The 27,857-nt window shown below is 44.0% G+C and overlaps 1 protein-coding gene and 1 long non-coding RNA gene across 2 annotated transcripts; both read left to right on the top strand.

The window, feature by feature from the left end:
• Positions 1-2,437: 2,437 nt before the first annotated feature.
• Positions 2,438-5,530, top strand: LOC132245627 (uncharacterized). Its single transcript, XR_009457337.1, has 2 exons — positions 2,438-2,499; positions 4,122-5,530. It is a non-coding gene; the product is annotated as an uncharacterized LOC132245627 (long non-coding RNA).
• Positions 5,531-19,150: 13,620 nt separating this feature from the next.
• On the top strand, positions 19,151-22,531 carry LOC109280859 (keratin, type I cytoskeletal 9-like). Its single transcript, XM_019478297.1, has 2 exons — positions 19,151-19,212; positions 20,894-22,531. Exon 2 carries the CDS (start codon positions 20,915-20,917, stop codon positions 22,058-22,060), a length of 1,146 nt encoding a protein of 381 aa, XP_019333842.1. The 5' UTR covers positions 19,151-19,212; positions 20,894-20,914; the 3' UTR covers positions 22,061-22,531.
• Positions 22,532-27,857: the final 5,326 nt, after the last annotated feature.

Genomic DNA, 27,857 nt, shown 5'->3' with positions numbered 1-27,857 from the left:
ATGGCAGCTGATGGAGACTTTGTTCATTTGAAAATATGACTTTTCCCAAGCATAGTTTTACAAGGATGCTCCAGTAATGCAATTCAAAGGGCTGTTGGCTAGCAAGTCACGAGGCATCAGGATCTTTAGGTTCTGTTTCCTGGCCACCTCACCAGTTCTCTGTGTGATTACTGTGGTGTGTTGTAATTTCCCCAAGTCTAAAATGGGGTAAATAATACTTCTGCATGGGTTTGGCAAAGCTATTTGGAACAAACAGTCATTGATGTTCAGTATATGCAAAGTGTTGTCTTACAACATTGAGTAAGAGCCCTTCATTTCCCAGTCTCCATGCCCAAGTGTCTCACGGTTCCCCTAAGATGGACACAATAGATTCTGCCAGGATTTTAGGATTATCGGAATTCCAGTAACAGTAACTTTTAAAATTTGACTTCATAAATAATAGTGTTTGTTTTAAAGCTGGAGTTCCCAAAGGGGCAGAGGTGAGTTAGGAACTCAGATTCCTTTGAAATTTGACCGAGCTGGGCATCCGACCCTCTTACATCTGTTGAAACCGCAGCTCAGTTGCTGACGAGCCTGATCCTCAGCTGTTGTCCATAAGCACAGCTTCATCATGTGCAGGGAGGCTATGCTAATTTATAACAGCTAAGGAAGAAATTCTTTATGACAAAGACAATTTCCCCTGGACCCTCCGCTCCTGTCAGTGGCTTGTTTCCCCCCACCATTTAGATGGTACACAGCTGACTTCACTTGGTTAGACATGTCTGCAAATACGTCTAACCTCCTTCCAGCTCAAAGCCTTTTTGATGCTCCGTTATTTCTCATTTCCCTGCAAATATGCTAAACCTTCAGTGTGAGGCTCTCTTGACTTTCCATGACCTATTAGTCTCTAGATTTAGCTTTGATAAAGGAAGGGAGAGGGAAGATACTCTCATGGTTAATCCATAACGATTGGACACCTTAAGATTTTCAGGAGTTACTTGTGGTTTTCAGGACTTATTTTTTGACTGTCTATAAGAGTGTGGTCTGCAGAGGTGAGGGCTCACAGCTTTCTAAAAATCAGACCCATTTAAAATGTCTGCAGCTGGGTACCAAATTCACTAGTTACTCTCGAGTGTTCACTGGTCACTCTTGGCTTTGTGCTTAGATGATCTTGGAGAAATCAATTGTCTTTCTGCTTATCAGCCTGACTTTCTTTGGACTGTGGAAAATCTATACCATGGTATTTCTAAGCATTTCTCTGGAAATATCTCTAAAGCAGCTGGTTTAGTGACAGCTGGAAACAGGTAAGAGCACCAAAAAACAATCTACTAGGTAATTCTTATGTCCCTCAAGCTCTCTAAAGAGGTCCATGGTAAGCATCGTGAAGTTTGCTCTGCTTCATGCGTTACTGGTTATATGGTAGGCTGTTTGGGAAGTAAATGGATTAAAAACTATTTCCAAGGTGATTGTTGGGATTTCCCGAACAGGAAGGAGTTGCAACCTAGACTAAAGGGTTATTGTAATATCTGCTTATTCCACAGCTGTTTCAACATAGCTAGGAAACTCTTAGCTTGGTCTCTCATTTAAATCTAACTGGATTTATTAGGTGCATTTCCCCAGAAGAACACATTGGTAGATCATGTATAAAGACACCAGTTCAAGAAATTAGTCCTAAGCTTTTATAAACACCCTACTTTCTCCTCTACCTAGAAGCAACTTGGTAAGGGCTTGGGATGTCTTGCAACAATGCACACCCTGAGGTCCTGACTCCAAAACAATTATTGCATGATTAGATGACTATTTTTCAGAGCCAAATTTCTGCTTTGAGTTGGCACAGGGGTCTGCAAATTGCACCAGTCTTATCTTGAGATCTATTTTGAAGACCGATGTGCTCTTGAAGTAATGCAGTTGTCGTGTTAGCCCTCCTGGCCCTCCATCCAGGGATGAATTGTTTGAGTCCAGGGGCACTGAGCTCATTAGAAAGATAACTGGCCCAGAATTAAACATTGGATCAGAGGTGCAATGAACAGTTACGGGTGAGGCTAACTACACAGAAATATGTCTTGCATCCTCCAGGCTCTTGTAAAATACCTCTACAATGCTCCCTTCTAGATAGTCCTGGATTTAAGAACTAAGACAAAATCTCTTGACTGAGAGGATATTGTGCTACTGATGTATATCCCTGAGCCACTCAAATGCCACAAAATAGACTTAGATTCATACCTGTTTTGTCAGCAGGCTGGTACTCGATTGAGTTTAGCCGATAAAGATTTAAGATGAAAGATATCAGCCCAGCACAATAGTATGTGGGTTTGGGAATTCTCTAATAAACATAAGCTGTGACCCAAACAATTAAAGCAATTATATGAGTTAGACATACCGAAGGCATTATTGGGCAACTGATAAAGACCTCATGCACGAACAGTGGCTCATCTTCCTGGAAGTCCAAGAAAGTATATAAAACTCTTATGATTCAGGGCTCCTCTGTCCATTCCCTTCACCGTCTTCTTGAAGAACTGGGTAAGTGCAATTCATCTCACTCCAATTTTAAACTGGAATACATAGGTTTAGTGCTAGTTTTACTTTAGGGCTAAATCCCACATGGATGCTGTGTGGTTCTTAGCAATAACTCAAAGAGTCACCTTGTAGTTATTCTCTTGCATGCACTGGTGTTAAATATAGGGTTCAATTTCTAAGCTATGCCAGGTCCTGGGACACAAACTTTCCACCACTTTTAACTGGGGAATGTGCATCTAAATCTCTTAGAAAAAGGAGCAAGTTATAATGAGGAAAGCAAGGGTGTGAATTTGCAGCCTATCACTTGCTCTGGCATAAGTGCCTGTGTGCATGCTTTTGCCTTGCAGTAAATCAAAGCAAATCTGTTCTGGCTTTTACCCCTCAGTGAAAGAGCTTTTACACACACTCCTTTTAGTACTTTCAAAGCTGGTTTGCAGAGAGGCAAGCAACCACGTGTTCCTGAACCATTACAGGTAACACAGAAAACTGAGATCCTGGGATGTAGCTGGTCTTCATTGTCATAGTCGCTTTGGGGGTAAAGTGGATGCTGACTATCTAGAACAGCTGAGATCTGGTCTGGTGCTGAAATGGTTTTAACAGGGATACTGCCATGACCAACATTATCCTTAACTGACCCTGTGCTTTAATTTTCTAAAATGGTTTGAAAATCCTTCCTTCCTTATCACCCTCAGTCTTTCTAATATGGGCCTTGTAGGCTGAAGGAAACAGAGGAGTTTGTGATGAGGACTGTGGAAACCTGCATTCAGTTGCAGGCCATCTCTGCAAACATAGGCAAAAGATCAAACCAGGGCAGCAAGCCACACGCTAGGCCCAACTGAGCCGTGGCCCTTAGTGGCTCTGTTTGTCAGCTCCCCACCTGAAAAATGGGCAGCGTAATTCCTTCTTTCAACTTGTCTGTTTAGTTTGTCAACTTTTTAGGGCAGAGTCAGTCTCCTGCTTTGCATTTGTGCAATGCCCCACCTGGCAGAGGCCCCGATCCCCACAGTAAACAACAGCCCCGACAAGAACCAGAAACACCTTGTGGTCTAGCCCCAACTTGCCCATGGCTCATTAAAGTTGGGCAAGTTGCTCAGCCAGTGAGCTTTAATTATCTTTACCCTTGAACAGGGGTATCGGTGATCTATTCCTATGTGGGCATCATGTAGCTTGGTGGCGTTAGGTGACGTAATGGAGAGGTATGTGGCGCCTATCACCTCTGTAGCAATTTTGGAGAGCAAGGGCAGAAAACAGAGGATGGGCAGACAGGGGGCTTGGTGCAAGCTGGAAGTGGCTCTGGGGAAGACCCTCGACAAAGGGTTTTCATATGAAGTCCGTTTAGTTAAGAGGACATTGGTTACAGGGGGAAGGTTTGGAGGCGGAATAAGATGAACTCAAGGGGTTTGCTGGTAGGAAAGCCCCAAGTGAAAGTAATGATAAGACAATGGGAGCAGAGACGTAGCCACCAAAGGGATCACAGGAGCATAGGACTGATGGGGACCCCCTGGCTCATCCATTCACCCCCAAGGTTCACCCTGTAGGTTGCACATGGCTGCTGTTGCCCTAATATCTGGTCCCATTAACCCACTGACCTTAAGCTTTAATATTACTCTGTTGTGTGCTTCCAGGTTCTTGCCTGTCTCTGAACAATGTCTTGCAACACTGATCCCTGCCCTGAAGGGCGCCCGTCGCCGTGCGAGGTGAAATGTCCACAACCTATTGTGACCAGCACCAATGAGGCATGCGTTGTGTCCTGTGGAGACTCCCGAGTGATTATATACCCACCACCTGTCATTGTGACCTTCCCAGGACCCATCCTCAGCACCTGTCCTCAGGAAAGCTTGGTGGGGGCGGCTGTTCCCTGCGAGTCAGGGGTGTCTCAGTCAGCAACGACGGTGCCCTTGACGTCCGAAATTGGGGGGAACTCGGGGTTCTCTGTGCCTTTGAGGTCCGAAATTGGGGGGAACTCAGGGTTTTCTGTGCCTTTGAGGTCCGAAATCATGGGGAATTCAGGGTGCTCTGCTGAGAGATTGTATCTGAACCGCGAACCCGAGCAACCTTCCACCTACACGTACTCCTTTACTTCCCAATGGAGACATCCTTGCAATAGACCAGGTTGGAATAGATATCGGTCCTTTTACATGAAGAAGGAAGAGCCAGAGGAGGAGGAAAAACCAAAGGAGTGGCACGTAGGCACAGAGGAGTCCTCGTGAGCATAGCTTGCACTAGGTTTGAACATCTACAGCTCTAAAGGCAGCCAGAGCTGTAGGTATTCAACACCTCCTGACAGCAGGTTTAGGTTTATCTCTCTCAGGTTACACTTCACTTTAGATTTAGGCTCTTTCCCCCAAGGGCTTCCCAGAAATGTGATTAAACAGTCATTAACACTGCAAGACTGATTCATTGAATCACAGAATCATAGAAAATGAGGGCTGGAAGGGACCTCAGGAGGTCACATCTAGTCCAAACCCCTGCTTAAAGCAAGAGCAGCCCCAAAACAGGACCATCCCCATCCCCATCCCCCTGCTCAAAGCAGGACCATCCCACATGCAGCACATACTAGCAGAAAATCTGGAACATACATGACCTAACGCTCGTTGACACTAATCTGCATCATTTGTGGCCAGATCGGGTGAAAATTGTCACTTCTGTCTGCACCCTAAGGTCTGTGTGTATCATCCTTCAGGGTAACAAAGGCAGGCACTATAAGATTTATGCGTATGTCTTGAGCCGTATAAATGGGCCTTGATTTCACAGAGCGTTTGGCACGCTGTATGTTCTCCTTTTCCCCATGTTTCTGTACAATTTGTGTCTGGCTTTTAGTTATGCTACACAAGATGTGCAGTGGAGAAGCTGTCCAGTCCTCTGCTTACATTTTGCTTTGTCAAAAGGAAAACTGTTGTGTGAAACACATAACTATGAAGTGAGGGAATGCTTGTAGCTTGAATGGAAATATGTCCTTTATCTTTTGCATTCTCCCTTTTTAAAATGTTATGCTTTACCTCTCCTTCCCATTAAAACTTATGCAGCAAAATAATATCGACCTCATGGTTTTTCTCTCTCCTCCATTCTTTACGTGTAACCAACTTCAGAGGAATATTGTTGGATCTAATGATGTTCATCCCACTCAGTCCTGAAATGAAAGGAAAATGAAGTGATAAAGAGCTTTGCACATATCTTTTGAGTGGGTGGTTTTTGTTGTCTATATTAGTAAGTATTCTCCTTCTAAAAGAGAACATCTGCTACCTAAAAGGTAACATAAAGAAGCATAAAAAAAATAAGTAAATGGCTTCCACTTGAAATGAGTTCCTCCCTCTAAACAACACTTACTTGTGACAAAGGAGAATTGCCCACCAGTAATCTTTGAGTACATCTTGAACCCATTTTCAATAACTTTGAATATTACATGACTGCTGCTCTGCATGGGATCATCTTAAAAGGGTTTTTACTTGAATTTTAAATTTCATCAGATTGAAAACCATTAAAATACTATATACAGTTATGGGCCTTAATCTTCCCCTACCTAAAAACTAAAGCTACATACGTATCCTTCACTGCAAGCCTGTGAGTTGCCTATCTGATCTGTATGAAAATACTATCAGGGTTATAATTAAACACCCCTGCAAAGTGAAGTGCCAAGCTTGCACAGACAAAGGAGACTTCCTGCCAAATCCTTTATCAGCACAAAGATAAGACTGCCTAGTCCTGCATCTAAAGATGGAGGATGGATAAATGCAAATTTCTAGTAACCAGATGAGACATCATTACAGTGCTATTTGCTATGCCATATGTGCACCCAGCAGTGACTCTTCCCTCTTAGGGGTGGCGATAGATGCTTTGACTATAGAAGAGTTCATCTTGCTCTGGGCAACTCCGTGTCATCAGCAGAATCATTGCACTGTCCCTCAACATGTGAGGCTGAAGGTTATTTGCTGGTGGTGAGTGTTGTACTCTTTGCCATGTCCAGACACCAGCCAGTTGTTCACAAAGGGTTGGCAAGAAGAAAAGGGAGTATAAGACTACCTCAGTCCATTCCACCAAACTATTGCATATTCCCAAAACTTCTCAGCTGAAATAGTCCCCATCAGAGAAATCTCATCTAGCAGACTCAACGTGTTCTTCAGGAAGGTGAAGTCCAGCTGAAGACTGAGGGGGATTGAATAGCAACCTTCAGCTCCCTGCAGGGTGGCTCCAAAGAGGATGGAGGTGGTCTGTTCTCAGTGGGGGCAGATGACAGAACAAGGAGCAATGGGCTCCAGTCGCAGCAAGGGAAGTTGAGGTTAGATATTAGGGAAAACCTTATGAGAAGGGTAGTAAAGCACTGGAACAGGTTACCCAGAGAGGTGGTGGCATCTCCATCCTTGGAGGTTTTTAAGACCCAGATAGACAAAGCCTTGGCTGGGATGATCTAGTTGGGGCTGGTCCTGCTGTGAGCAGGGGGTTGGACTAGATGTGACCTCCTGAGGCCCCTCCAACCTTCATTTTCTATGATTCCAAAAAAACATGTGTGCAAGTGTACCTATGCAGAGACTTTAGCTGGTTTCTTGCCAACCTACCTGCTGGGTGGGCAGGTTGCCAGGCAGGTTGTCATACTTCATCAGGTGTATGCATGCTAATTTTCCAGACTACTCTGTTCCCTTGTCTCCCAAGCTGTCTGGCTGTGCCCCGGTAAGCCTTTTGCTAGTCAAAATGAATTCAGTTCTCCTGTAACGATACTGTCTTTGCCTTTTCCTTTACAAGACTCTGAATTTCATTTAATTTCTGTCACTTCAGAACCAAAACCAAAAAAACTGAATATCTTGAAGTAGTTTGCACCACTGCCTTCAGTATCCACCAGTGTCCTCATGCTCTTATGTGCTCTCCCTGACCTGTTGCTAGTCCTAGCAGTGGGTTGGTGACTATTGCTGGGATTCCCCACATTTAGAAGTGGAAAATGCCATCCTTTATTAGGCTAAAAGAAAAAAAAGGGGCACAATCATCTGGGGATTGTCTTAACTGGGAAAAGTGGTCAGGTTTGGCTCAGCATCTTCCTAGACACAAGAAGTCCATGCATTTGCTCCTCACTCTTTCACAGTCTCTGCTATTCTCCAAGTGCTCAGGAAGGACACCATCCCCTGATCCCTTAAAAGGACCCCAAGGATATTGCTTACAAGTGACAGATTTAAAATGATGTGGGAACATGTGACTTTTGGAGGCACTGGAATTTTAACTTTAGACAAAAATATTGCCACCACGTGTCCCAGCATCTACGGGAACTCCTGACTGTGAGCTAGTTTTTCTTGCTGCAGCTGGCATGTGTGCCTTATTTCATTGATTCAGACTGAGGGCGTAATGAATGCATTTGCAAACGTTTGGTTTTAAATCAGGTCCTGGTGGCACACCCCAGATAAGCAAGGAGACAGGGCAGAGAGGGAAGGGTGTGTTGAAACTGCCAATGGATGTTTCACGCACTGCGGCCAACACATGTTGCAAGAAGGTAATTCTCAAAAGGGGTCATTGGGCAGGGTGGAGTTCCCTCGAACCGCAGGACAAAATGACCTGAAACTTGTCTGGCTTAGTCTACCCACCGCCCTCAGCTGATATAATCATTTTTATACAATATAAACATAGAGAAGGAATCTGGAGCTTGTTTTCACCAGATGAAGACCTGACTCACACCTTTTAACAGGGCGTATTTGTCAACATAGCAAACCTGCTTTTTAATGAAAATACAGTGACAGATTCTTTTCTTAGAGCTCCTTAGTGAAGGTCCTCAAAGGAAAGATGCTTTAGTTTCTTGGCCTGAGGACCTGAGGTTTGAACAACCTCTGGGAAGGGAAGCTCGTGTGCTTTACCTATTCCATAAACATGTGTTGGGGGACTTAGTCTGGGTCTTTGCAAAGTGAGAGCCATCTATGTAGGTTCAAGGAAGTCAGACCTCCAATGGGATTAACGCCAATATTATCTATCAAGCCACCCGAGCCCAGGCTTGGGGTATTTGGATGGGGATAAAAACCTTGCTGAGTTGAGCAAGGCAGGCCACATCTTTTCAACATAATTATTCTCATCCAGATGAGTACATGCTGTTGAGATGAATGGAACATTGCACATTTTCCAGTTTTCAGAGGTTACACAGTGCTGTTGACCAGGTAAAGGGCTTGATTCTCCTCAAAATCCAGAAAGTGAGACTTAAGTCATGTATGCACGTGGCCCTGGCTCCTCTGTAGAAGGATGAATTTCATCCAAAATGGCTATTATATAAGGAATGAAAGAAAAAGGAGAACAAAGTAGATATTATGCAGAAACTATCTGGGGTGGTTTAGACAGGGATGAACCTGCCTTGAGCTGGGGATTGGCCTAGAAGACCTTTTGAGGAGTCTTCCCGCCCACTTTTTCTGTTGCTCCAATTCCTATGACTATGATTTTAATGCAAAATAGAAAGACAGAATGCATATGTGTAATTTAACATGTTTAATTAAATCATCCTTGTACATTATTTGGAGGAAAGCAGCGTTCATTTGTAAAAGTTGAAAGGCATGTGGAATTATTATCGAAGGGTAATAATTTCCCAACCTCAAGCAAGTAGCTATTTAGAGCAAAGAAATCTTCTCAAGTTGAAAGAAATGTATTTACTTATTTAATTTTTATCGTGCCTTTGACTTGTAGCCAGAAGAAGGTGTGACTGCACACTGAAGGAAAATTTTTATTCAGTAGCATGAGAATTGCAACGTGTAATGAGTGAAATTCCCTCTGTGTAGAGGTAGCGAGTGGAAGTACTGACCCGGTAAATGGTTCAGTTCTCTGCTCACTTCTGGTTTCTGGGGTTTAAATGTGGCCCTGTCTGTCCACATGTTGGAGGTTGGATTTTCAGTTGAAGTGGTTTATAAATAGCCTGGTGATGAAATGAAAACCAGAAGGCTGACACTACATTGTAGCCATACTCAGTGTAGGAGAGACCTGAGATACACCATCATAAAAGGAAATAATTCAGAGTAGAAAGAATGTCTTTCCAGAATTTCTAACACAATCATAGCTACTCACCTACTTGCCAAAAAGGCTAACAGCATCCTGGGCTGCATTAGTAGGAGCATTGCCAGCAGATCGAGGGCACTGGTTCTTCCCCTCTATTAGTCCTGTGTCCAGTTTTGGCCCCTCCACTGCAGAAAAGATGTGGACAAGTTGAGGGGTCCAGCAACAAAAATGGTTGGAGGGCTGGGGGGCAGGACTTGTGAGGAGAGGCTGAGAGAAATGGGGTGATTTAGTCTGGGGGAGAGAAGTCTGAGGGAGGATTGAATAGCAGCCTTCACCTCCTTGAAGGGTTGATACAACAATGAAGGAGCTGGACTGTTCTCAGTGGGGGCAGAGGACAAGGAGCAAGCTTAAGTTACAGCAAGTTTGGATAATCAGAAAACCTTTCTTACTAGGAGGGTAGTAAAGCACTGGGACGGGCTACAGACAGGTGATGGCATTTCTATCCTAGGTGGTTTTTAAAGCCAGCTTGACAAAGCCTTGTCTGGGTTGACCTAGTTGGGGCTGGTCCTGCTTGGAGCAGGGGGTTGGCCTAGATGTGACCTCCTGAGGTCCCTTCCCACCCTCATTTTCTATGATTCTAAGAAGCTGTTTCATGCACAATAGCCTTCTTTCTTTGTTAGAACTGGCAAGTTAGACAATCTCATTCAATTTTTGCTCATAATCACATATGCGTTTTACAAAGCTTTGTGTTCAAAGGGACAGGAGTTTAAGGTAAGCCATCATAGAGAGAATACTCATTGGTGCATGTTAACATGATAGAGACATTTATGGGCTTGAAATCAGCAGGTGCTGAATACTTACAACTCCCTTGAACTTTAATAAGCATTTCTGAGAGTCAGCCCCACTGACTCATTCTGGGGATCTGTATCTTGCTGTTCTGTTTCTGGGTAGGCCCTTGCTCCATGGATATTCCTTCTGAGGCTTGCATGGTCCATGGATTTCAAAGCTTTGCCTATGGCCCCAGTGGAAATCCTGTATCAATGTATAAGTCACCCAAACCACGTAGGACCTTGGGACCCAGTAACATCTGCCCTTTAATAGCTAATCCACCTCTTTGAGTTTGCAACATTCATTGCTCTGTGCCTCATGCTTGCCTTGCCTCTCTCAATCCTTCCTGCTGGCAACTCTTAATCCTTCATATTATACCTTCAATCATGAGTAATAATAATGCTATCATCTTCATAACAACTTACCTGCTTGCCTACTTACTGCTTCATGCAACCATTCATTCTCCCAGCTCCCATGTGATAAAGAAAATTATCCTTTAATTATTATAAGAAATGGGATAATTGACGCCCCGCAGGTAACTGAATTGTTGAGAGCCATTTCATGAGCAAGTGGAAAAACTGGATCTGAGACCCAGGCACACCTAATTATTGTTAACCTTATAATTTATAATTAGAGCTCCAGTATCTCCTAAATGTGCCAGCTATGACTGGGGATGGGTGGTGCATATAGACACAAAGCCTGGGGATAATGTCGGTCACAATGGGATGATTAACTGACAAGAAAAAACTGATAGGGTGAAAAGAAAGATTATTCTCCTAATTCTACAGGTGGAACAATAAAGTTTAGGTTTCAATACAGCTAAGCATGCTGGGATATGAGCTCTTCAGTAAATATGGCCCTAACTGGCATAGAAAATCCAGGCTAGAATTCCCATGTCTTGTGTTTCAAAGGGGAGCATTAACCCAAAATACTCCCATCTCTCCACAGTCACATTGCTTTGTTCAGTTCAGTAAGAGACATGTGGGCTGCATTTACTGTTGGTCCCTTCTGACATCCACCCCCTAGTAATCCCCAGTATTGTTTTGGCCAAACCCCCAGAAGCAGGCAGTCAAGGAAGGATTTTGCTATAACCCCTGAATGTAATAACCAAGCACATGTTGGAGGAGTGCACTGTATTTTCAAACTGATTTAAACTATTATTGCACAGAAGATGATGGGGCAATGTTCATTGTGCCAGTTGTTTGGCATACAGGAGACGGCAGAACAAGGAACAGTGGTTTCCAGTTGTAGCAAGGGAAGTTGTGGGTGGATATTAGAGAAAACTTTCTCACAAGTAGGGCAGTAAAGCACTGGAACAAGTTACCTAGAGAGGTTGTGTAATCTCCATCCTTGGAGGTTTCTGAGACCCGGCTAGACAAAGCCTTGGCTGGGTTGATGTAGCTGGGGATGGTCCTGGTTTGAGCAGGGGGTTGGTCTAGATGTGATCTCCTGAGGGCCCTTACAGCCCTCATTTTCTGTGATTCTATGATAATCAGTTCTTTGTAGAAGCAACATGTGGCATCACGATTTCCAAACTTTTGTGAGTTGCTAATGAATAAGACGGAAATATCATTTTATGAAAGAAAAACCAGAAGATGAAGTACATTGTCACTGTTCAGTGAAGCAATGCTAGTTTATATCAAGTGAGTTTCTAGGTCTAAAATAGCAAAGTTTAGACTTTATAATAATCTATCTAGTTTAATATTCTTTTTCCTTTAGTGTAAAGCACCAAATACTTCAAAGGAAAGTACAAAAACCCTGAGGTAGTCCATTATGGCAAAAAAAACCCCCAACCTCTGCAGAGTTTCTTCCTTATACCCATTTGCCCTAATAGAGGAGGATATACAGAGGCATATCTACTATGTATGTGTGTGCACAACACATATGCCCCCCTCCCCATGAATACATATCCCACCAAAGTCTTTCTCTTTCTATTAAAACTCGTAATCATAGTTTCATGAAAATTGCAGGGTCAGGCTGTCAGATCTACAGATGAGATACATTGCTCTCATGTCTCCAGCAATTTAGCTGAGAACATGGCCATGGATGAAGGTTCCTGGCTACAGAGTCTTGCCCTCTGCTCAGAGACAGACAGATCACCACGTTTGGGGGTCAGAAAGGAATTTTATTCCATAGTCAGACTGTTCTGGACTGTGGAGGTTTTTATCTTCCTCTGTAGCATGGGTCATGGACCTCTTCCTTGGATCGCTCAAGCATATTTTAACAACCATTGCAGCTGCAGGAGAGTAACCACTGTTGTCCCCCAGCTTCATCTGCAGCTGTTTTGGGTGCTCTGCCTTGTAGTGGTGACAGAGTGGGTTGTGTTGTTTTAGTAATAGATTAGACAAGGATTTGCATGGGATGGTTTGCATAGAGATGATCCTACCTTGAGCAGGAGATTGGACTAGATGATGTCCAGAGGTCCTTTCTAGCCTTACTTTCCTATGATCCTATGACTTAACAGCATGAAGGAGATTTGTTGGCTTATCCAGACTATAGTTCACTGCCTTGAAGAAGGATTTCATGTTAACTCTTCATATCTAAACTTGCTATCTAGTTTTGAGTTAATGTGGTATGCAGGCTGGGAGGAGTCTTTATTTATCATGCTTGAGTTCCTCAGTGCCAAATATTCACTCTGAGCCTGACCCTCTAAAGCAGAAGGACATCTCTGAAATGAATTGCATGGCCTTCAAATACAGTCCACTGGATTACAAACCTCTCCAGTCTGGAAAGCCAATAACCATTTCTATGCACCATTTCTTTCCTCTTAAACTTTGAGTTTTAGTGTTCAGGCCTTTTGGTAATGCTTTGCCCAAGGGTCAGCTTTAACCCATCAAGGCTGACTTAGAAATTCAGCATTGAACTACCTTAATGACCAGATTATATTTTTGGTCATATACCAGCTGAGTATTTGGCCCAGTATTTCAGTTAATATTTTCTGAGGGCACTCACTTTCTCTTATCCCTCCTTTTTGGTGGTAAAACATCTTCCATTTCTTTAGACATATCTACAGATTTGTATAGCAAGCAGCTATGTCTTCAGCCCGTCTGTACGCAGCTGGAAGAAACAACACAAGGCTGTGAGTTTTTCTTGCTACAGCTAGCATGCATAATATTTTTAATGATCATGAATGAAGGTTTAATTAATGTCTTTGGACTGATTTGGTTATGAAGATCTTGATGCCACACCTTAAGTGTACCGAGAGATGGAGAAGAGATATAAGCTTGTGTTGACACTCCTCATGAATTTTTGTCCAGCTCTGATCAAAGGATGTCATAAGAACCATGAAATAATAACATGGAAATTGCTTGTTAGGGTGGAACTCCTGGGAGCCTCTAGACCCAATGAGTCCAAACTAGCTTTTCTAACTCCACCCATTTCAGTTGGACATTCAGCTCAGACAATATGAAACTGGTGCCAGGTGACCAATTCAGCTCAGACAATATGAAGCTGGTACCGTATCATTTTAAGAGTTTGTTTTTTTTTATGATGACAAAAAACTTTACAAGGAAAATCAAGTGGCCTTTATAAACCTATTCTTTTCTCAGAAGATCTTGGTTGAGGCCTGTCATAGCCACAACATTAGATCCATCACTTTCTCCTCATTTTCTCACACAAAGGGGATAGACCTGGCATCTTCTGGGAAGCAATCATACAATTCTTCTTGCAGACCAGGCCTTGGGCTGTAATCCCTCAGCTGTGTTTTCTTCCCAGGCCATAAATTAGCCTCAGACACTTCACACATGCCACTTCAATCCCTTTCCCCCTGTCTGATTTGCTGCTCTGCTTTCTGCTTCCTGCCCTATCCTACATGGGTTGGCCAACCCTGGTGTAGCTAGTCATTATTCTTCTTCATAAACATTTCTAGAAGCTGGAGTGCATCATGCTTGTAAGCCAGCTCTCTTTGCCCCCCTAACTCTTGCACATCAGATGAAATGAACTTGGGCTCCCCAGAAAGCATGGTATACATCTCTAATTTAGTTAGTCTATAAGATGCAACCTATCCTTTGCCATTTCCCACACTCTTTGGTTGGATTCTCACTTGGATTCTCCTACTCTACACCTCCCTCGAGTCACCAGCAAGGCAGGGACCTCAACAGTTTAGAAAACTTTTGCGGAGTTGGTGCCTCTGTTGCCTTCTGAGTGATGGGAATGGGGTTTATCTGAAGCCACAGTGCTTTGGAGCCTGGTGTAGCCAGCTCTGGCCAGGAGCATCTTGTTGGTAATGACCTAGCAAGTAATGTAATTGCAGTCAAACAAATGGATGTATGATGTCCATTGGCATGTTACATGCAACTCCTGCATTCTGTAGGTGGCTTTAGCACATCTGAAAGTCATGCTCATAAATTCATTCATAAATGTGTGTTTTTCTTTTAGTTTCCTGGTTGTTTCACGGTCTATGGATATTCCTGTTGGTTTAATATGGTGCACAGGTTCCCCTGTTGCACCTACAGCCCAGAAGAGAACCCAATGATTTCTGGCACTGCATCAGATGGTGACAATATGAAGAAAATGAGTCCCCCCCAACTGAATGAGCCCCTGGTTTCAGGTCTTAATGTACTTCTAAAGGCAAGGGCTGAGAATTGGATCTGAGGGTAAGAGGACACATCTGGTGTCATGACCCTCCAGCCTCCACATGATTTAGCACAAGACCCATTCCAGCTATAGGCCTTTCACACAGAAATTCCAGGTGTTTCTCTGCATGGAGGTAAATGAAGAAGCAAGTGGTACCAGCATCAAGGGGTTGAGAGCTGCAAAGCTTTGATATTATGGTAATGTGAGGGTAGGAGCATCAACATATGAGTATAGGAACTTTTGGTATTTGACTAAAGAAGAGTCAATGAGGATTTGATCCATTAGTTCCTGGTTATACCTCAGTTCCCAGTTTATCCTGGTCCTCTTGCTCCTTTCTGCTTGGCCTTGCTCCCAACCCTTGTTTTGTCTGTGCAGCTCCCTGCCCCTCCACCTCTCATGCCTGCACCCCTTCTCCTTCTTCAGCCTTCACTCGTGCAGTTCCTAATCCTTCCTGTTATAGTTTCAGTTGCTAACAACAATGCTGCCTCTCCCTGTTCATAACAACTTACCAACTTATCTTTTTACTGCTCTGTGCAACCATTCATCTGCAGTACACCCAAGTGCCAAAGGAATTATCATCATATTATGGTAATATAATGGCCAATTTGGACTCTCAGTCTGACTGACTGCTCCAAGGCAATTTCATGAGCCACATGAAAAGTCAAGTCTGAATGCCAGGAATCTTCATTGTGCTACGGGTATTCCTTATAATCTGAATGCCACAATGTCCTTGATGCCACAAGTAAGGTCAGGGTCCTGTAGTGGTGGGCATAGCACAAATACAATCAGAGAGGAAATGGCAAACTAACAAGACTATACAGGAAAGAGCTGGAAGTAAGAAGCATTTTGAAAGAAGTGTGCCCTTGTTGCCAAGAAGGCTAATGGCATCTTGGGCTGCATTGGTAAGAGCATTGCCAGCAGGTCAAAGGAAGTGATTCTTCCCCTCTTTTAGCACTGGCAAGGCCACATCTGGAGCCCTGTGTCCAGTTCTTGGCTACCCACTACACATTGGAGAGACTCCAGTGGAGGGCAAAAAAATGTTTTGGGGGCTGGGACACATGACTTGTGAGGACAGGCTGGGGGAAATGAACTTAATTAGTCGAGATGAGAAGATGGAGGGGGGATTTGATAGCAGCCTTCAACTCCCTGAAGTGGGGTTCCAAAAAGGATGGAGCTGGACTGTTCTCAGTGGTGGCAGATGGCAGAGCAAGGAGCAGTGGGCTCAAGTTGCAACAAGGGAGGTTTAGGTTGGATATTAGGAAAAACTTTCTCTCTAGGAGGATGATGAAGTACTGAAATGGGTTACCCAAAGTGGTGGTGGAATCTCCATCCCTGGAGATTTTAAAGGCCCAGCTTGACAAAGCCTTGGCTGGGATTATGTAGTTGGGGCTGGTCCTACTTGGAGCAGGAGGGGGGGGACTAGATGTGACTTCCTGAGGTCCCTTCCCACCCTCATTTTCTATGATTCTCAGCCCAAATAGTTTACTTGTGTAGTGAAATGTTCTGGTGAAGAGAGGTTATCTCCATCCATCCATCCATCCATCCATCCATCCATCCATCCATCCATCCATCCATCTCTATGTACAATATTTTAATGGATATTGTTGGTTAGATCTTCAACTAATATACATTAAAAATACCCCAGTGGGACAACTGAGGTTCAGGCAGTATATTAATGTATTCCAGAAGTGACAAGGGAATTCTGGCCAATATCAAACTATGTTTAGTAAGATTTTTCAGAGTTGTCCTGGGAATGTGAATATTCACTAGCTACAAGTTAGGCTCCCCAAAATCTTATGTGCCTTCAAGATTTGTTGCCATGTATTTTTGAAGTGATAAGTGACATACAAAAGAGTCTTTCCTGGAAGGTAACAGCAGTAATTTTGTCAAGGACAGTTATCTGCTGTATTTTTTTAAGCCCTTAAAACAGCAGTTTTCAACCTTTTTTTTTCATTTGTGGATGCGTTTGGAAATTTTGAATGGAGGTGCAGACCCCTTTGAATTGCAAGTGTGGGTATTCACATACTTTTGATTACTCATAGTCATCTTTCACAGACCCCTTAGACATAGTCTGTGGACTCTCAGGGATCTGTGGACCACAGTTTGAAAACCGCTGCCTTAGAAGATCCCTTAGTTGCAAATCATTTTCTGTGGTTGATTTGAGACTATGAACATGTTATGGGAAGCATTATTCCATGAAGTCCTTGTTACTTACCAACCGATTTTTTTTTTTTCACGGATTACACCTCTAATTGCTGCAACAGTTTGGATGACTGTAATTATTAGTTAATAATTACTCCCACAAAACATATCTACAATACACCTCAGAGGTCACGGACATCTGAAATTTTCAAGGTTCAATAATCTTCGGTGCCATTCCACTGGCTTCTTGGGTGTCCAAATAGAAAGGGCTCTAGCTCCATCTCTATTAGTCCATGACATTAAGGTGGTGGCTCAGAGAAGTATCAGGGAGTGCACTCTGCCATCACACATAGGATTCCTTGCTTTTTGCATCTAGGCTAATACCCAGTGGATGCATCTACATGTGCACTTTAACGTGCAGTAGCCTATTATACTGTGCATTTGTGTCATGTAAAAAAAAGTGCAATTCTGCTAATAAGCAGTAAACTAGGCTACTGTGCATTAAGCATCACATAAAAAACCATATGAATTCATTACTGCACATTAAGGCAACATAATGCACATTTCTTTAGTACCCCACATTGGAGGTGCTAAATTTAATGAGCATTAGAAAAAGCACCTTAATGCATGTGTAGATGCACTCAGTTTGGAGCAAAGTTGAATTAACTTTTGCAACCCCTGGGGTGATTGGAGAGTTTGTTCTATGATTTATGCCTCCAGGTGTTCACTATGGGTCTTATCCAAAGCCCACTGAAATCTGAGGGCATCTTTCTAATGGGTTTGAATGTGGCCTGCATGTCTTTCTTTGGCAGAGGACCAATGCAAGGTCTGCACATTTATTTTCTCCTGAATCTTTCAAAATTAGGGATTATATGGTTTGAAGTGGTGCACAGAATTTGGTGTAGGACCCTCTGCCCTGGGTTGAATTTCATCCTTTGAGGATCAGGCATTTTACTCTGGAAGCACGTTACATGCCATGTTGCAGGGGTTTAGGTTGTAGCTGTGTTGGTCTAAGGACATAGGCAGACAAGGTTCCTTGGGTGAATTTGATATCTTTTATTAGACCAACCCAAATAGTTGGAGAAAAGTTATTAAGCAAGCTTTCAGGTTAAAAAACCCTTCGTCAGGCTGAGGAAGTGTCAGCAGTTGGTGTGTGCTCTTCCTGGATGGAATGACAAGTAAAGAAGCCAGTGGCTGGGCTGGGCTGGGGAGTCAGTTGCCAGGCAGATTGTAATGTATCAAAAATCCAGTGTCTATGTTTAGTCCATGATCTCTAGTATCCAGGAGGTTGATGAAATGGAGCTCATAGGCTCGTCTCTGGGAAGTGTTGTGTAAGTTTCCTTTGAGGATCAGGACTGAGAGATTGGAGAGAGAGTGGCTCTCCTGTGAGAAATGTGCCCCCACTGGTAATTGGGTATTTCTGCCTTTGATAGATTTCTGGTGTGTGTTCATTCTGGTGCGCAGTTGTTGTTTGGTCTCTCCTACAAATGCCCTGATGGAAAATATGTAAAATATCTAAACATAGACATTGGATTTTTGATACATTACAATCGGCCTGGCAACTGACTCCCCAGCCCAGCCCAGCCCCTGGCTTCTTTACTTTTCATCCCTTCCAGGAAGAGCACACACCGACTGCTGAAACTTCCTTAGTCTGATGAAGGGTTTTTGAACCCAAAAGCTTCCTTAATCACTTTTTTCCAGCTATTTGGGTTGGTCTAATAAAAGATATCAAATTCACCCAAGGAACCTTGTTTACATATCATGTGGCACTCTGCTTCCATCACTGTTGATTTACACCAAGTGAGACTATGGGAGATAAGAATGTGGTGCATGGCAATAGATTGGGTTACTGATCTGGTTCTGAGCCACCTTCATCTCAACAAGGCATTAAGAGGGAATTTAAACCAATGGACATTCATTCTCATGTTTATCTCAGTGAAGCTGCTGAGAGGATTTAAATTTAATGGCAAAGGAAAATGCCAAGTACAACACGTATATCCTCTTGTGTGGTATTGGGAATTGACAAACAGTGATAAAGGGTGATCAAAAGGATTATAGTAATTACAGCAGGCACCCATGAAAAACATTTAATTTCATAAGAGATAAAGTCTTCATGAATAACAGGTGTCTTCCAGTTTTCTTTCTTGAAGAAGGTATATAAAAGCACTTGAAGTGCTGGACACTTCCAACCACTTCTTCTGACTTATTCACTAGGTAGACTGGGTAAGTCCAATTTGACTCAATCGCTTTCTCGTGATCTCTGTAGTGACTGTGTTAACTGAGAACTGAATGTTCCACATTTTGTGATTTTTAGAAAAGTTTAGATCATTTCTGTCTTTCTATAGGAAATTTTCTGTTATTTGTGAAAACTGCTGGTGGAACTAGACTTTTAAAATACTTGGCTGGGATTTTCAGGGGTATTTTCAGTACCAGATCACAGCATTTCTACTTGTTTTAACTGAGGGTTGAGAAGCTAAAACTTTAGAAAGCATTAAAACTCATCTCAACCTCAAGCCACTTTGCTAGTGGCCAGCATCTCTTTAACTCTCTTAATATACATGCACATTGTTAGATTGTTGTCTGAATGAACTGGAATCAGCAATTTCCTCTAACTGGTGCTCAGATATTGCTGTTTCTGTTAAACTGCTGAGTTCAGTGTTCACTTATGGAGCACTTACTTTATTTAATGCACTTTTTAACTGGGTTTCTATTTATAGCCAAACTCCAAATGTTTGAAGGGGTGTATATGAAACCCTGTTCTGCAAGGAAAAGCCTTTTATTTGAAGTTTGTGAATGATAACAGGATGCTTTATTCCATGGATTGAAGGTCTAATCCAGTATGGCATTTTGCTACTTTTTGGGGTATAATTAGAACTTTTAAATTCAGATCATCAGCCACTGTGAGTCTGCCTAGTGTCTTCAGATTAGAGCAGTGGTTCGCAACCTGCGGGTTGCATGAGGCCCAATTAGCACATCAGTGCAGCCCATGTGACATCCTGTTTTCTTTTTGAAGTAACGACTTTGACAGTGTAGAAATGAGAGGTATTACAGAATATTGATTTTTATTACTTTACTGTCAAATAACAGATGCAAAACATTTTTAAATGGATGCACAGGAAGCAAGTTGTGTGGGTACGGCCCACATAATACATTGAGAACTGTCATTGTGACCCACTATAGCAAATAGGTTGAGAACCACTGGACTAGATGGAAGGGTGACTGGATATACCAGATATAGTTCTAGCCCTTTGCAAAGAATGGTTTAAAAATGCGAGGTATCAAGGATGGAAACATACCACTGAGTGGGTTGACCATTAGCTTTCTTGATTTAAAGTCCTCCTGTAAAGGATAGTGAGAACATGTGGTTTTATGGTCATGGCACAAGACAGGGGCCCAGGAAAGATGTGTTCAATCCCTGCTGTCTGCCCCAGGTGTGACAGGGAACAAATCATATTGGTCCAGACTCTCAAAAGGGCTCAGCACTCAGTGGAAGAGGGGGAACTAGAATTGTTGCAGGTGTACAGATTTGCCAAGTGACCACGGGCAATCCAGGGCTTCTGTGAATCCTTCTGTAACACTGAGAAGAGCTGCCCATTTCTTATGGTAGTTGTGCCAATGGAAGATGGTCTGCATCCATGAATGGAAGACTTGCTATGAAAGTGCTAGGAAGCATTGCAATCTGTTGAGAAAAAGAAAGGGTCAGAGTTGCATGGGAGCAGGGTCAAGAAGGATCACAGGAGAGGAAACAGGACAGGCCAGGGCTCTGAGCATTTACTGGACAGAACCCCATAGCCAGTCTTTGGGGACCAAACCAGCCAAAAGGAGACTTCTGTTACCATAATCTGGGACCTGGGGATCTCTGATGACATAATCCCTTGAGTTTTCCTCCCACTGTGTGTTTCAGGCTTAGCTCCTCTGCAGAAAGATGTCCTGTGGACAGATTAGTTCCCGCTGCCTGCCACCATGTGAGATGATGTGCCCAGAACCATATGTGGCTGCCTGCAACTATCCGAATACAACATCGTTTGGAGACTCAAGAGCCGTGGTCTTTGCACCTCCCGTCATCATGACTTTCCCGGGACCGATTCTCGCCTCTTGCCCTCAAGAAAGTGTTGTGGGGGCGGCAGAGCCATATCCAATTGGGGGATATCCTGGGGGACCCTATGAGGGTTCTGGGGGATCCTATGGAGGATCAAGTGGAATTGGAGGCTCCTATGGGGCCTCCTATGGGCATTCTGGGGGATCCTACGGGTATTCTGGAGGATCCTATGGGGGATCAAGTGGGATTGGAGGCTCCTATGGGACTTCTGGGAGATCCTATGGGGGATCAAGTAGAACTGGAGGCTCCTCTGGGGCCACCTATGGGAGTTCTGGGCATTCCTCTGGTATCTCTGGGGGATCACGTAGTTCTGGAACCTCTTATGGGGGCTCTGGGGGATCCCGTGGGGGATCCCGTGGGGGATCAGGTAGAACTGGAGTCTCCTCTGTGAGTTCTGGGGATCCCTATGGGATCTCTGGGGGATCACATCGCTCTGGATCCTCCTCTGGGGGCTCTGGGGAATCCCCTAAACGTTATGGGGAATCCCATGAGAGACCAGGTGAAAGTGAACACTCCTCTGGGAGTTTTGGTGGTTCCTATGGGATCTCTGGGGGATCACGTCACTCTGGAACCTCCTCTGGGGGCTCTGGGGAATCCCCTAAAGGTTATGGGGAATCCCATGAGGGACCATGTGAAAGTGAACACTCCTCTGGGAGGTCTGGTGGTTCCTATGGGATCTGTGGGGGATCACGTCGCTCTGGAACCGCCTCTGGGGGCTTTGGGGAATCCCATGAAGGATCAAGGAGAAATGAAGACTCCTCTGAGAGTTCTAAGGGTTTCTATGGGATCTCTGGGGAATCATATGGTTCTGGGGACCCCTATGAAGGTTATGGTGGATCATATGCTGTGGGAGGCTCTGGGATTTTCAGGAGCTCTTTCTTTTCTAGATGCCCCCCAGGCAGTTTTAGCAGCACTTTCCCTTTCACCCGATTTGCCTATCAGCGCCAGTTTGGAAACAATGAGTTCTTTTAAACCCTTCCACGTTATCCACAGCAGCAGAAACAGCCAGTGGCAGATTCCAGGCAGAGTTCGTGGGAAAGGCTGTCAGACCTGCTGAGTCCTCGTAGCTCCAGGTGGGGTTGGAGAGTTCTGCACGTTTACAGATCACCCCACATGTGCTTTCTTCATGTTATGGTGTGCCTTCGGCTTGGATTGGAGGGTCTCACTGCTTCGCCCTGAACTACTACGCTCCTTCATCCTGCATCATACTGACTTAGGGGAATGTCAATCATTTAAAATGTTTGGGAACAAGGCGTGATGGTCCGTTTCTTCTTCTGCAATGAAGATAGATGGGAGGTTTGCGAGAGATGCACTCCTCACAGTGAGTGCCTGGTTGTGGCCCTGACTGTAACTCCGGAAACATGTCTTTCCCGCTGTGCATCCTTTCGTTCTATAAGGCTATGTTCCCTGTCTCATTCGCATTAAAAATCTTGTTGCATCACATCATGATCCTCATGGTTTTCTTTGGCTTAATTCGTTATTTCCAATCCAGCTAGGAGGAAATTCATTTTATAGAATCCTAGAAAATGAGGGTTGGGAGGAACCTTAGTCCAACCCTCTGTAGTCTCACCCCCTGCTCCAAACAGGACCAGCCCCAACTAGATCATCCCAATCCAGGCTTTGTCTACCTGGGTCTTAAATACCTCCAAAGATGGAGAGTCCACCACCTCTCTGGGTAACCTGTTCCAGTGCTTACTACCCTCCTTGGGAGAGAGTTTTTCATATCTAACCTCCACTTTCCTCACTGCAACTGGAGCCCATTGCTCCTTGTTCTGTCATCTGCCACTACTGAGAACAGTCCAGCTCCATCCCCTTTAAAGCCACCCTGCAGGGAGTTGAAGGCTACTATTAAATCCCGCCTCAGTCTTCTCTTCTCCAGACTAAATAAACCTAATTCCTCACAGGTCATGTGCGTCAGCCCCAACACTTTTCATTGAACTGCTGGAATTTCTCATTTTTTATCCTGTGGCCAAGTGATGTGATTAAAAGTATACCCAAACTATTTCCCAAACATATGCCAATGAGTCAGTTCTCCAAGCAAATGCCAGTTAAGTGAAATGTATTTGTGAAGAATCTTGCATCTAATATCTATGAATTAAGTAACAGAGTCTAATAATTTAACACAGGGGTGCTGTTGAGCCCATGGCCAGATCTGTCCCTCAGCACTGCAACGTCCAGCCTGTGGGGCTCCTCGTGGGTCTGTGAGGAGCACTGCGGGCCATGACTCTGTGTGCTGGATTGGGCACACAGGCCAGTGCATGGATCAATCCCAGCATACAGGGTGGAGGTTGAATCCCTGGAGACATTTTGCTTTTGGAGGGAGGGATTTAGCTCCCAGAAGGATACATCCCATTGCTGTGACTGGAGAACCTCAGTTAGTCTCTACAGTAAACTGCCAAAGGGCATACTTATAGGTGGCCACCAAGTCCCCTTTGAGTCTTCTCTGCTCCAGGCTGAACAGTCCCATGTCTCTCAGCTTCTCATTGTATGGTCTGCTCTCCAGACCTTTAAACATACACTTAGCCCTCCTTTGGACTCTCTTGAAATCCAGGGCCCCTGAAGGTATCTCAGCTTGGGCATCCAAAAGCTGAAGCACCTGAAACCATCTGTCACTTTTGAGGGATATTAGCTATGGCCATTTCCCAATTATTTTCTGTGTAGGTCAAACCACGTTGAATTCAGGTTGTTCTGTGTTTCAATAGGCCTTTTTCAGAATTTTGGAGTGGATGTTGCTTTTAGAGGGGGGAAAATTTCATTGGCTGATAATTTGGGGAAGGGCAGCGAGAAAGAATCATTCCTCTGCAGCAGAGAAGGAAAGACAAAGGGAAAGACTTTTGCAACCGTGGCTCTAACTCTTGTCAATTATGAAGAGCATTGCTTTCTGTGAGTCACATATCCTAACCTGGGTGGAGAAATGGTGTTTCTCACTGGACAGCCACTTTCACCTTGGCACCTGCCAGCCATGACAAAGGAAAACTTATTCATATGTTGAGCAGCTTCTCTACCTTTTGCTGCACTTAATAATTTCCCTCCTCCAGTTGTTTACATTCTTGTGGTTTGCTCTTTTAATTGAGGCATTTATGTCGTAAATTATGCATAGCTCCTAGGTATCATTGTGGAGACTCCCTGGGCAATAACATTTATCACAGAGGGCCTTGAACTCTCTGAGGAAAGGATTTTAAAACCCCTCACAGATGCTCGCTACCGGTGCAAGGTGTGAAACAATATTCCATGCTAATTGCAGGTCTTTCTGAAATGTTTGCCTGTTGAAATTGAGACATTTCAGAATAACAGCATTTTCAGACAGAAAGTTGTTCCATGGCAAATTTTAAGGCAGTTTGTCTCATAGTCTAGGTACAGACATTCAAAAATCCTGAAGTGGAATTGGTCTAAGTCATGTGGTTTTCTGGAAGTGGCATAGTTTAGATTGGTAATGAACAGACCACACATTCATCTTCTGGTGCAGGGGTGGCAAATCTTAGACAGGATTCTGCCATTTTTAACCCAGTCTATGCATGCCAAACTTCTGTTTTGTTATGGGTATAGACTGCTTTCTGTTCACTTATACCAGTAAATGTGCAATGTCTTTACCTGGCCACACTGTTTTATATACGCAAATGAATAGGACATTAATGGTGTCAGATGATCCACTTGTGCCTGTTCACACCACTTTAAAATATGCATGAGAAAGTAAACAACATTGTTTTTCATATGAGGTCATGAGTTATAGCTTTGGGATTCAGGGTTAATTCATCTTCATTAAAAAGTTGCTTTGCTCTTGTTTTCATTTTAAAAATGAAGAGCAACAATTTAAGCTGCTGTAAAAACTACCTCTGGATTGCCCAGGCACATCCAGAGGGTCTACAGAATTGTTATAGTAGTTGATGGGTGACAGTCATAGAGTCAGAAAATGAGGGTTGGAAGGGATCTCAGGAGGTCATATCTAGCCCAACCCCCTGCTCAGAGCAGGGTCAGCCCCAGCCCCAGCCCCAGCTCCAGCTAAGGCTTTGTTCAGCTGGGTCTTAAAATCCTCCAAGGATGGAGATGCCACCACCTCTCTGGGTAATCCATTCCAGTGCTTCACCACCCTCCTAGTGAGAGATTTTTTCCTAATATCCAACCTAAACCTTCCTTGCTGCAACTGGAGCCCATTGCTCCTTGTGCTGTCACCTGCCACCACTGAGAACAGCCCAGCTCCATCCTCTTTAGACCCACCCTGCAGGGAGTTGAAGGCTGCTATTAAATCCCCCTCTCAGTCTCCTCCTATCTAGACTAAATCAGCCCAGTTCCCTCAGCCTTTTCTCACAAGTCATGTACCCCAGCCCCAGAACCATTTTTGTAACCCTACACTGGACTCTCACCAGTTTGTCCTCATCCTGTCTATGGTGGGAGGCCCAAAACTGGACACAGGACTCCAGATGTGGCCTTACCAGTGCAGAATAGAGGGAAAGAATCACTCCCCTCCATCTGCTGGCAACGCTTCTGCCAATGCAGTCCATAATGCTGTGAGCCTTCTTGGCAACACAGGCACATTGTTGGCTCATAGTCGAGTTGGGGAATCACACTTCATTTCATGGGTCTAGAGGTTACCTGATGCTGTGCTTCCCTCTCTTAGTGCCCACAGTCCTAGGAGGGAGAACTGCTTCTCAACAGTGCAAATTCTGAAATGTGTGTAAGAGCAAGTTTGCTGCCCATCACCATTGATTAAGTTCAGACCCGAAGTTTGGATTACCCTGGGAAAGGGTGGATATTGCAGCATGTTTTAATGAGGAGGAGGAGGGACTTTACAGTTGCATAGTATGGAGAATAGATGTCTGGTGTTCCAATACAAGCTGCCATCCGTGTACCACACCCAGGGGATGATGCACATGAGATATAGTTTCTTCATTTCAGCTTTGGTTCAACAGCCACGTCCCATTTTTCTACTTTCTAGAATACTGGCTTTCCCCTCTTTGGTGTCTAATGTGACAAGGCACAATCCAAGAGGAAAAGTAAGCTGAAAAGCTGGGAGATACCAAGCCAAACAACCCCCCATATAATGAGAAAAACCCATGTCTGTTTTGCAGTGCATGATCCCAGGAGTTTCAGCTTGATTGAGATCTCAGCACTTCTGAAAGGCACTAATAAACTCATCCAGGCTCTGTATCTCCCTGTTGCTTCTCCTGACTGTTCCTTGTTGCAGCTTTCAGTTGCAGAAGACAATGCCTGTTCATTGCACACCAACTAGCGCACTCCACTCCACTCCCATGGTTACCAGTCCTCAGTAACATTGCTCCCCTTCATCTCATTTACAAATGTAGAAGTAAATTTACTAGCCAGACTCTATGATAATCCTATGCTGCCAGTGCACTAGGGCATATTCCACCCACCAATAGCTCATCTCCCCTCAAGATGCCCAATATGGTCCCCCCATTCAAAATCCCTTGACTTTTCCTTACTTGTTCGATGGCACAAAGAATAGCCATCACAAGCACCAGCTGATCACCACATCATCTCTCACCCTACAGTTAGTCAAGCCCTGGTTGGAATGATCTAGTTGGAACTGGTCCTGCTTGGAGCAGGGAGTTAGGGTAGATGTGACCTCCAGAGGTCCCTTCCAACCCTCATTCTCTATGATTTTGTGTAACTGGCCACTCAATTATTGGGCACTTCTCAACCATTTTTGAACTAGACAGAGTCAGTGCATCTCAACTCTATATCAATGGGGCCTTCACAATGACTACAAATGCCCTTGAGGACAAGTTCAAACCATGTCCCACATTGTAGACTCACATCCATTTACTATGCAACCTGGTGGCCTTCAAGGTCTTCACACTGGTGCTGACATCACTTTAAGATGGCTGAAACAATATGCCAAAATCTCATGTGCTAAATAAATAAACTGTTCCTTGTACTATCACTCTTTCTGTCTGCAGTAGTCCATTAGCTGCACTTATTGTGCTATGAATGTCCTCTGCCCACAGACACTAGGCAGCCTCCTCAATTCTTTAGATCCCAGCCTGGAAATATACTTCATTTGTGATGCCGTCATTGCTGACCTTGCCTAGAGTTCACCTCTCCTTTGAGTTGCCAGCATCCACATCTGTTCTCCCACTCACTAGCCTTGAACCTGCTCCCAAACAACTCCTACATCTTTTGACCAAGAAAAATACTATCTAGTATGTCCATAGTGACTTTGGATTTCTCTCTGCTTCATGCCACCATGAATCCCAGTCCTTATGGTGGGAAGTCTAGGTACTTTTTAATCCTGTTTTACAACTGGATTAATTGAGGTCCAGAAGTTAAGTGACTTGTCCTAGGCTTTTGATGAGGCCATGGAAGACCTGGGCCCATACTCCATAATGATTTTAATGCTATTATATCTGATTTTAATTCCAGTCTCTCAGAGATGCTGCAGGTGGAATCAGGATCCTTTTTGCTGTGCACAGCAGAAACCCTTAGTATGTGGCAAACTCTGTATGGGTGGAAAGGAAGGAAAGCTTATTCCCCTGTGTTATCATCTGGGAGTGGATGCATGGAGAGATTAAAGGTGGAGTTTCAGCTCAGTGAAACACAGTGGGTGCTGGACTCCAGGTGATTTGGGTGCTGGACTCCAGGTGATTTGGCAAGATTATATGAGGAGTGTATCACAAAGCCAGCTGAATGCAGACTTTCTTTGTCCCAACCCAGTGCCTTGCTACCAGATTATCCATTTCATCATATTCTCCATTATTTTCTTTTCAGTTTCCTGTGCTGTTGGTCCCTAGAATTGCTCCCATAAAATTCACAG

Source organism: Alligator mississippiensis, chromosome 15, assembly GCF_030867095.1.
Source record: "Alligator mississippiensis isolate rAllMis1 chromosome 15, rAllMis1, whole genome shotgun sequence".
Lineage (NCBI taxonomy): Eukaryota > Metazoa > Chordata > Crocodylia > Alligatoridae > Alligator > Alligator mississippiensis.
Note: the sequence above shows the minus strand (reverse complement) of the source record. Positions and strands in the feature narration are given on the sequence as shown.